General features: G+C 42.7%; 1 protein-coding gene across 1 annotated transcript in view; it reads left to right on the plus strand.

Annotated features, from left to right (window-relative positions):
• Positions 1-11285, plus strand: part of OCA2 (OCA2 melanosomal transmembrane protein) — a 105756-nt gene extending 94471 nt beyond the window's left edge. Inside the window, exons 19-25 of the mRNA XM_085859923.1 lie at positions 396-504; positions 2644-2771; positions 3938-3997; positions 4094-4198; positions 7532-7625; positions 7764-7857; positions 10968-11285. Of these exons, the coding sequence (XP_085716049.1) occupies positions 396-504; positions 2644-2771; positions 3938-3997; positions 4094-4198; positions 7532-7625; positions 7764-7857; positions 10968-11055 (678 nt within the window). The 3' untranslated portion in view covers positions 11056-11285. The remainder of the gene's footprint in view (positions 1-395; positions 505-2643; positions 2772-3937; positions 3998-4093; positions 4199-7531; positions 7626-7763; positions 7858-10967) is intronic.
• The last annotated feature ends 408 nt before the right edge of the window (positions 11286-11693 follow it).

The raw sequence follows: 11693 nt of genomic DNA on the forward strand, positions 1-11693 counted from the left end.
GTTCCGTTTTGCTGCCTCATTGTGCATTTTTATTGACGAAGGGGTTGCGATGAAAAATGTTAGCATTGTGTGACGCCACAGATAACGGATTCATTGCTTCACTGTGAGGCTCAGGACTTTTCCAACAGCTCTCCATTTCGGATGTGAAGTGAAAACTCAACAAATATCTTGTGGAGTAATTCTCACTTTTTGAAATTTTAGTTTAGTTACAATTTATGCAATGAAGTTACATCCTCGGATTACAATCTGAGCTTTTGCTTTGTAAATAGACGGAGCTGGTTCTGCTTTATGTCCACGTCTACAGTGTTGTTGCATCCTTGGAAACTCGACGTGATTCGTTGACTTTTTTTTGATGTGAAAATGAGGTTCTTCATCAATTTGTACTTTTCTTTCAGCATCAAATCACCGACAAGTTTCTGCTGGCCAAATGTTTCTTCATCATAGCCTCCGTCATCGCTGTCTTTTTTCTGAGTCCCTTCTTTCCCGGAGTGCACCTCGATTTGGGTAACTACTCACCTGGCTTACCTCATTTTTTTGGCAATCATTTATTTATTGCAGACGTTGAAACAGAGTGAAGGGGTTTTTTTGGGGGGGGGTCTACAAAATCAAGGTTCATGAAAGAGTGAGGAGACAGGTGGCAGCATAATGACAGTAGGGCTAACAACAGACACAGGAAAGAATGAAAAGGGAGAGAGGGGGAGGAAACCCACGAACATGCAAGTTCGAGGGTTGGGTTTGGTGGGGTTAATGAGGCTGGAAATTATTTATTTATTTATTCATATGTCGCCTATGGCTGCATAATTTTCTGGGGATGCAGCTGTGCCGCTGATGCAGTTCCCCCTGTTTCCTGGAAGCTGGTACTCATTTTGCCAACCTCAGAAGGATGACAAGCTGAGTCAAGTCAACCCACCTGGTGTTAATTCAACATATGTATACAGAGGCTTAAACAATGGTTAAAAAACGGAGATGCTTCCAACTTGTTTGCGATGTGAGAGCAACAGACCTTGTGTTTTGACCTCATCGAAAGAGATGTCGATATTGTTGAGAACATTAAGTGCCACAAAATGAGAGAACGAGAGAGAGAGAGAGAGACAGAGACAGAGAGAGAGAGAGAGAGAGAGAGAGAGAGAGAGAGAGAGAGAGAGAGAGAGAGACAGAGACAGAGACAGAGACAGAGACAGAGACAGAGACAGAGACAGAGAGACAGAGACAGAGACAGAGACAGAGACAGAGACACAGATTCTGGTTCTCCAGCCCTTAAGGAAGAGCAGTACTTCATTGCACAACAGACAAAAGGCTTTTAGGTTGGAATCGTTGTAATTTTCCAAGACATGACTTGGAACAAATGAGGATTCCCAGTCTGAATCTGCCTTTGGAGGCCAGATTTGCTACATGGTCAGCCTATGAGAGGTCGTAGCTGATGGTGAGGCCTCGAAGTTCAAGAGACTGAAGATATTCTAGTCGTTGGAGACTGATTTCTGCAGAGCTCGCCCCATCCAGCTGTCATGATGACAGTTCGTCACCACAGATGAAGAACATAGAGTTGAGATGGATGGTCACAAGTTCATTCATGTGAACATAAATCGAGGTATATACAGTACTTAGCTTCTTCTACCCTGCTGTCGCCCCCCCCCCACTTTCCATTATGTTTGTTTTTGTTGTGCTGGTCCATTCTGTTCTTCCAGCTCTTCCACGAGCCTCGACTTTCTATGAAAAAAACCCCACTTTTGGAGTATTTGATCTGTTAGCTGTTTCACATGAAGCCTGGTGTTGGCTTTGCAGTTAGGGTGGCTGGCTTGGGATCCTAGGGTCCTGAGTTCGAGTCCCTGTCGGCTATTCAATTAACACCAGGTGTGGTTGACTCAGCCTGTCATCCTTCTGAGGTCAGCTAAATGAGTACCAGTATACTGGTAACAGGGGGCACTGCATCAGCAGCACAGCCGTGCCCTCAACCAATGATGCTACCCACAGCCATGTGTTACATACGAAGGGGGAGGAGGAGCTGTTTCACAAACATACTGTGAAGTGGTCATGTGCATTTGTCACTTAAATCAACAACAATTATTACATTGATGTTTCACCTGTCCTGACCAAAAGATTCAGAGAGGGAATCACACAAATTGATTCACAAAGACTGAATAGAGAGAAATTATTGTGAGATATGACTCCAGGTTGTTGATTAGCAACAGAGACCTGGTTTGAAATCCAATGTTCCTCCGCCATTGTTTGTCGGTCCTTCTTCTGCTCCCCCCCCCACTCTTTCTTCTTCAGGTTTTAGTGCTTTTTAAGGACTTTCCTTTTTTTCCTAGTTTTATTTCTGTCTTTGCTTCTTTCTATCTCTGCCAGCAAGAGCTTTTCGTGGTTTCTGTGCACAATAATTTACCTTGAATGATCAGGCGCTGTGGTCTTTGGGCTGCGGTGCATGTTTGACTTTGTCAACACTTTTGATATTTTTATTTATTTTACTCTGATTTAATTTTTTTTTAGATGAAGAAGAAACAGTGCTGTCCAAGAGCAGCGTCGATAAATACTTTTGCAAACCTGTATGTTACCACTTAATTCTGTGCCTTTTGGGTTGTGGTCCATGATCATGCCCCATGGAGATCTCTCAAACCATGGCTGACAGGTTCTGCTGTTGTCCAGGTTGGACGGCCATCATTGGAGCCATTTGGTTGCTCGTTCTTGCCGATGTACAAGATTTTGAAGTTATTCTCCACCGCATCGAGTGGTCAACTTTGCTCTTCTTTGCTTCGCTATTCGTTCTCATGGAGGTATTTGCTGGATATTAGCAGCTTGGCTTCGTAAGAATGACCTGAAATGATTGATATTATGTTCCTTGTGACTTATGCATCATTTTCATGACTTTAGCTGAAGAAACAATCTGGAGGGATATGATTGGAGATTGCTGATAGTTCATAAAATATAGCCAACTCATAATAATAACGAACTGATAGCACTTGAAATTATTCGTCGTAAACAAAACAAGCGGTTTGTTTTTTGTTGATTTTCTTTTTCGAAAAAGTGAGACACCAAAACTGAAAACACTTAATATCTCCCTCTGGGAACGATAATAATTAAAAAAAAAAATAATCAGGGAAAGATTAGATAATTAAATAATGGAAAATTTTAATGTGAAAATTGAGATATTTAAAATAATTGAAAATTGTTTTAAAAAAATAAAAAAATAAAAATTGAAAATTAAATAATTTAAAATTGAAAAAAACCAGGAGGGGCGAAATATGTGTAAATTGATAAATAATGTTCGTATGTTATGGTGCGGATAGGAGTAGGCATGAAGGGTCCAAATAGCCTCCTCATTCTGTCTGACTTTTCTTGTCTGCATATCTTTTTTGTGTTCGAAGAAGGGCATTGTTTTCGTCGCTGGTTCCACAAGGATGTACTCGAAGAGGACTATTTGACAAAATAAAGTGAAGGGGAGAGTATGGGGTGAACGAGTAATATTTATGAGTTATGGATGAGTGCAGAGAGGGATGAGGGTTGGGGGGGGGGCTTGGATGAAGGGAGGGGGAGGAGATTATACAGTATGTGGAATACAAAAAGGGAGTGGCTGGTCAAACACTATCCCTTATGGATATGTCTCGACGAATTCCCATGATGTCTGTGTATGAAAACATGGGATCGACACAATGCGCTTGCGTGGGACACCTTTGTTCGTTGTGAAAAATTCGCACGGAGCACTTCATGAAACAATATGGTGCTCTGTTGAGGCTCTCCATTCGACACCATTGTTCAAAACCCATGAAACTTCACGTGAGACCTTCCAATAAGGAATTTTGTTTTGAATACGTCGGTTGCCTTTAATACATCTCGAGTGGTACTTTGGCAATTGAGGTCACGTGTCATGTTTTACAGTAAAGAGAGGAACACTTTGTGGTTGGGTGTTAACTTTTCATGCCTCTGTTAATGCTGTTCTCAGGCTCTTGCCCACCTTGAACTCATCAACTATATTGTGGAGCAAACAGCTGCTTTAATCAAGGTATAACATGGATGCTTTCACTCTATATTGTTCTGTTAATCAATGAAATATTTATTCCAATTAAACGACTAATAATTATCAATTATCTTATTCCAGGTGGTTCCGCCAGAGCATCGTTTCACCGTGGCTCTGATACTTGTACTTTGGGTTGCTTCTCTGGTGTCCTCTCTGGTTGATAACATTCCATTCACAACGACCATGGTGAGAAATAGGAGGAAATAAAAATCAGAATTTATTGATTTGTGTCCAGGAACATCATATGCAGATTCGATCCACAACACCTTGATGGCGTTATGAGGATTGTCGGGAATATTAATTTATGGCTCGTTCGTTCGTTTCGTGTACAGCCTGTAGTTGATTTGTCATTTCCTAAACCTAGAAATGCTCTTTCCTATTAAGTTTTTTTTTTTTTGTCTATTTATATTCATATGGGTACCTAGAACAATTTGAGCTCGGTTGCCCAAATGGCAACATTGGGCAACTCTGGTAATTTGCATAATCCAAGATGGCCACCAAACGCCAGCTCGATAATTTAGCATCTGACTCACTCATCCTAGAATGGTGTGTAATACATCTTTTTTAGGGTTTTCATGTGTGTAGAATCCATTTCTGATATTATTTTTTTCGATTGCATGTCAATCTCACGTGCAAAAGTTCAGGTCAAGGTTGCATTTGACCTCTGTGTGGACAACCATTGGATGCTTCAACGAAATGGCAACAAAAAATATTATAATATTATATAATATTATATATATTTAATGTTATAGTTGAAAGTTTGCATGAATTTGTGCAATTTTCTAACCTAATTTTAGTGTTTATTTCGCATGATTCGAGATGACCGATACAGCGCCTGATGCTGGGAAGTGCTTTCTCCCGACCTGCAGCAAGTCTGGACGAGTAAGAACATTAAAGCTACAAGCAGTAAAAAGACTTATTGAATGTGCAACAGAGCGGCATGACGATGAAACCCTTACTAGAATGCAGTATGTTTTGGATTCGCAAGGCGATGAGGCATTAGTAGAAGTTTATCGAGGCTGCTACTGCTCATTCGCCTCCAAGTATCATGTCAAAAAAGTTGTGGATAAGAAGAGGAAGGAGGGTTCTATAGACAGTGAAGAACCACCAACTGCCAGAATCAGACGATCACAAGTAAAAGAGTTTCATTTTAAGAAACAATGTTTGTTTTGTGCCGCATCTTGTGAGCCTGTAAATCCTAAACATCCCGATAGATGGGACAGAGTGGTACAGTGTGAAAGAAAGGGTGTCAAGGATGCTCCAACTTTCAATGTGGATGTTTCACAGCTGTTTTACCATATTGTGTGGCCACACGGCGGCAGTCCCTCAGATCTAATTGCATCGATCCAGGGTCGTTTGAGTCACTACCCAGCTGCCACTGAGAAGATCGTGGTCTTTGACAAGTACCAAGATGTCTCTGCGAAGGACCATGAGAGAATGCACCGGGCTGGTGATATTATCATCGACTATATATATATATATATATATATATATATATATATATATATATATATATATATATATATATATATATATATATATATATATATATATATATATATATACTGTCTGTGCCTTCAGCAAGTATTCACACCCCTTGACTTTTGTTACATTTTGTTGTTATTCCAGGCTGAATCTAAAATCGATTAAATTAAAAAAATTTTGTCATCAATTTATACAAAATACCCCACAATGACAAAGTGAAAACATGTTTTGAGAAATTTTTACAATTGAATAAAAATCAAAATCTGAAATGTCTTGCATCAATAAGTATTCAACCTCTTTGCTGTGACATTTCAATTTGACTTCAGATGCATCCAGTTTCCTTTGATCATCCTCGAGATGTGTCGACAACTTGATTGGAGTCCACCTGTGGCCAATTCAATTGATTGGACACGATTTAGAAGGAAACACACCTTTCTATATGAGGTCCCACAATTGACAGTGCACGTCAGAACAGAAACTCCACCATGAAGTCCAAGGAACTGTCCGTAGAACTCTGAGATAGAATTATGAGGAGGCCTCAATCTTGGGAAGGGTATAAAACAATTTCTCGAGTGTTGAAAGTTCCCAAGAGCACAGTGAGCTCCATCATTGGGAAATAGAAAGAACATGAACTACCCAGACTCTTCCTGGAGCTGGCCGGCCGACCAAACTGAGCAACCGGGCAAGAAGGACCTTGGTCAGGGAGGGAGGTGACCAAGAACCCAATGACCATTCTGACAGAACTAAAAAGTTTTTGTCTGAGATGTGAGAACCTGCCGGAAGGAAACAATCTCTGCAGCACTTCAGAAATCCAGACTTTATGGGAGAGTGGCCAGACGGAAGCCACTCCTGAGAAAAAGGCACCTGACAGCACACCTGAAGTTTGTTAAAAGGAATGGGAAAGATTCTGAGAACATGAGCAAAAGATTGTGTGGTCTGATGAGATGAGAATTGAACTCTTTGACCCGAATACAAAGTGCTACATCTGGCGGAAACCGAGCACAGCTCATCACCCATCTAACACCATCCCTACCGTGAAGCATGGTGGTGGCAGCATCATGCAATGGGAAGGATAGAGGGAACAATGAATGGAGCCAAACACAAACAAATCCTTGAGGAGAACCTGATTCAGAGTGCAAAAGACCTTCGACCGCGGTGAAGATTTACATTCCAACAACAGGACAATGACCCCAAACATACAGTCGAAGCAACACTGGAATGGCTTCAGAACAAGAAGGTGAAAGTCTTTGAGTGGCCCAGACAAAGCCCAGACTCGAACCCATTGAAAATCTGTGGAAAGACTTGAAGGTTGCTGTTCACCAACACTTCCCACCCACCTTGACGGACTTTGAGCAAATCTGTAAGGAACAATGGGAGAAAATCCCCAAATCCAAATGTGTAAAGCTGATGCAGACATCACCAAGAAGACTCGAAGCTGTAATCGCTGCCAAAGGTGCTTCTACGAAGTATTGTCTCAGAGGGTGGGGGTTAAATAGTTGTTGACGCAAGACATTTCAGGTTTTCATTTTAAATACATTGTTTGTAATCTCTAAAAACAGGTTTACACCTTGACATTCAGGGGGAACATCAGTGACAAAAATTTTTAATTTAATTTTATATTCAGGCTGCAACACAACAAAATGTGACAAAAGTCGAGTGGCACGAATACTTGCCGAAGGCACTGGACGTCCTGTGTTGTACCAAACACGAAATGCCTTCACAGTTACTAAGTAGAGAAACAGAGATGTATCTCATCTTGAAAACTTGATACATTTGCACAGGTACGTTAAATAATTAATTTTTTTTTTCAACATGCAAAACACCATGATGATTCCAGCCTACTGTTGTCCAACAATGAGGTAAGAATACAATCTTTCAAGTGCTGCTTATCAACACCTGGAGGTCAGATTCAGGTTTCATACCTTCCAAACATTGAAATAATCAGGGAAGATTTGAATCATTGTGACGTCACCTTGAAGTCTTTTCCTGCGGGTCATTTGGATCATTTTTGCTTGTTTGTTTGTTTTTCTGCAGATTCCAGTCATTTTGAGCTTAAGCGAAGACAAGGACTTGAGCTTACCTTTGCAGCCACTTGTCTGGGCGCTGGCATTGGGAGCTTGTCTCGGAGGTTAATGAACAAAAGATTATTTTCTTCCCGTTCAATTTTTGTTGACATTGATCAGTGGTTTATTCACTCTGCCTTGTGGCAAACCTGTGTATACTGACCAACATTGTGACTTGGAATGTGCTGCCCCTCTTTCTGTAGGTAACGGGACGTTGATCGGAGCGTCGGCAAACGTCGTGTGTGCCGGCATCGCCGAGAGGCATGGATACGGATTCTCATTCTTGCAGTTCTTTAAGTAAGCCTTCATTCTATATCCTCGTCTCTTTTATGGTGTTTGTAAACTGGAAGCAGGGCGGCCAACTTGAAAACCTGTTCTCCGACACACGACGTATGCCTGATGTTGGCTTAATGGTTAGGGTGGTGAGCTTGGGATCTGAGAATCCTGGGTTCAAATCCCACCCAGCTGTTGAATTAATACCAGGTGGGGTTGACTCTGCCTGTCATCCTTCAGAGGTCGGTGAAATGAGTACCAGCTTGCTTGTTTCCTGTTTCGGAGTGGCCACCCGTCCAGGATTGTGTCCAATAGCCAAGGAGACTGCTTAGGCAGCACCAATGCTCTGCACAGAGTATGGTCCCGATGGATGGATAGATCGATGGATGGATGGATAGACTACTACCCAAAGTGGTGAACACCCCTCTCAACCTTCATACCAGGGGCACTTTAAAATATTTGAAAATTATAGGGCACTACCCACTTCCACAAATACACTGAAAGCTTGGCCAGTGAAAATCCCTGCTACGGTGCTACGAGTGTTTCCAGCTTCAGCTAAACAACCCCTCTGTGATTTCATCACAACTACCTTGTGTTTTTATCATTCTCACCGAAAGCACTCGACTGGAAGATCAGTCGGTAAACACTCTCAAGAAATGCCACTGAATCATGTCGGCCTTACCGACCTGGATCACGGTAGTCTTGTACTGTGTGAATGCCAGACTTAGCAAACTCTCAAAAACACTCAATCAGCACAGTCTATCAAGACCCATGATCATTGGCTGATTAATTATCTTTGCTGAAAAATGACACCATGCTGCTCATCTTTCTATCATCACAACATGCTGCCATGTTGGCCTCTAAATGACGTAGTAATGGCCTCACTTTGGCCCTCTTGCTGCAGTCTAGACACCGCTTAAGGTTCCACTTTCGTGTATTACGAGCCGTGCCTACCCGTCACTTCCCTGACTAATTTAATCAAAAGACAGCATATTTCACTCCATAAACATATTGTATGTCGAGAATTAAGTAAAACGCAAAAAAAAGGATCTTTTATTATACGTAGTTGTTGTTCTTGATGCTGTAGCAACTGTCATCATGGCTGTGGTTCATATTGTTGTTTCATCAGACACTGTTCAGGTGGAGGTGGTTGGAGGTTATGTTTTCACCTCCGTTTGTCTATGTGGTTGTCTGTCTGTGAGCAGGACATCTCAAAACGTTATGGACGGATTTTAAGGGATTCTTCACCATTGAGAGACGGGGACAAAAACTATATGTAGCACGATATTTCACGATGACAAAACCAGGTGGATGAGTTAGTTCGGTGATGAGAACAAGCCGATTCGATTTTGGTTCAGGTCCGAATCCAGATCTGGCCTATCAGTGGGATACAAAACGTAAACTGTTCATACCTGGTGGAGGCACGCGCTCTACCGAGTGCCGTTCTAGTTTACTGTGGAACACACTCTTCACCTCCCCTCCCAGTCACTGCATCATCCTTGCCAATCCCAAACTGCGTGTGATTCAACACTTTCCGCTTATGGCGTTGCTGTGTCAACAGGTAATACACTGATGAGCCAAAACATTATGACCACCTGCCTAATATGCTGTTGGTCCTCCGTGTGCCGCCAAAACAGTGCCGACCCGCCGAGGCGTGGACTCTACAAGACCCCTAAAGGGGGCCTGTGGTATCTGGCACCAAAACATTAGCAGCAGATCCTTCAAGTCCTGTAAGTTGCGAGGTGGAGCCACCGTGTATCGGACTTGTCGGTCCAGCACATCCCACAGATGCTCAATCAGATTGACATCTGGAGAATATGGAGGCCAGGGCAACACCGTGAACACTTCATCATGTTCCTCAAACCATTCCCAAACAATGTGTGCAGTGTGGCAGGGTGCATTATCCTGCTGAAAGAGACCACTGCCATCAGGGAACACCATTGCCATGAAGGGGTGTACCTGGTCTGCAACGATGTTTAGGTAGGTGACACGTGTCAAATTGACGTCCACATGAATGGCCGGACCCAGGGTTTCCCTGCAGAACATTGCCCAGAGCATCACACTCCCTCCACTGGCTTGTCGTCTTCCCACAGTGCATCCTAGTCCCATCACTTCCCAAGGTAAATGGTGCACACGTACATGGCCACCCACGTGATCTAAAAGAAAACGAAACTCATTCGACCAGATGACCTTCTTCCATTGCTCCAAGGCCCAGTTCCGACGCTCACGTGACCATTGGAGGCGCTTTCGACGGTGGACAGGGGTCATCATGGGCACTCTGACCGGTCTGCAGCTACGCAGCCCCAGACGCAGCAGGGTGCGATGCACTGTGGATTGTGACACATTCCTCCCGTGACAACCATTAACATTTTCTGTGACTTGTGTCACAGTAGACCTTCTGTCGGTTCGGACCAGACAGGATAGCCTTCGTTTCCCTCGTGCATCGATGACCCATGTGTGCCCAACACCCTGTCGCCGGTTTGTGGTTTGTCCCTCCTCGGACCACTGTCGGTAGGTACTCACCACTGCTGACCGGGAGCACCCCACATGCCTTGCAGTTTCAGAGATGCTCTGACCCAGTTGTCTGGCCATAACAATTTGGCCCTTGTCAAAGTCGCTCAGGTCTTTACTCCTGCCCATTTCTCCTGCATCCAACACATCAGCTTCAAGAACTGACTGTTCACTTGCTGCCTAATATATCCCACCCCTTGACTGGTGCCATTGTAACAAGATAATCAATGTTATTCACTTCACCTGTCAGTGGTCATAATGTTTTGGCTCATCAGTGTAACTTCAGGGAATGGAAAGAGGAAGCACTTTATGCCCATAACCAGAATTTTTTATTATTAAATCATTCCCTAAAAGGGGAACACACGTTAACGTCCCCATGGTAGATGCTGTCATGCTGGTGCGCTGTAAAATGACGTCATGCCGACATACGATGCGAGGGAAGTCATGTTGGCGCCACATGCACATGATATATCATGCTCGTAGTGTGCCATCTGATTGCATCAAGCAGGTGATTTTTTGTTAAATAATTTATTTTGATTTATGTCCAAAATTTATGGCAGGTTAAAGAATTGTTTGTTGGTGTAGTTCATGTATGGAATGTGAAATAACCCTCTGCTTTGCAGGTTGGGGTTCCCAATGTTGCTGGTTTCCACGACGACTGCGATGATCTACCTACTTGTAGCTTACACCGTACTTGGCTGGGACGTATGAGTGAACAAGTCCACCATTGTCATTATTAACATGACAATATATATATATATATATATATATATATATATATATATATTTTTTTTAATGGCTAAAAACAATTGTTGTTCCATGTGTGTCATCATTTAGAATGTAATCTATTGTCTTCCATTTCAATGAATCGGATTCCTAGAATGCATGATATCAAAAATGCACGATCAACTATTCCTCAATTATTAAAGTAATAAAGTATCCATCAGGACCATACTCTGTGCTGAGCATTGGTGCTGCCTAAGCAATCTCCTTGGCTATTGGGCACAATGCTGGACGGGTCGCCGCTCCAATACAGGATACCAGCAAGCTGGAACTCATTTTGCCGACCTCAGAAGGAAGACAGGCAAAGTCAACCCCACCTGGTGTTAATTCAACAGCCGAGAGGGATTTGAACTCAGGATCCTAGGATCCCAAGCCCACCACCCTAATATAACCATTAAGCCAACATGAGGTATAACATGAAGTATCCTCCTTACTTTAGTTCAGTTAACTAATCGCAGTTGAGCTGTTGGTGATCCCTTTTTCTGTGCTGTGCAATCTCATTGTCCAAAAGGAAAGTTTCTCAAACTTTAGATGGCACAGCACAAAAGGTAAATGTTGTTCCTCAA

This window comes from Eptatretus burgeri, chromosome 16, assembly GCF_056783735.1.
Source record: "Eptatretus burgeri isolate ZD-2024b chromosome 16, Ebu_testis_v1, whole genome shotgun sequence".
NCBI lineage: Eukaryota > Metazoa > Chordata > Myxini > Myxiniformes > Myxinidae > Eptatretus > Eptatretus burgeri.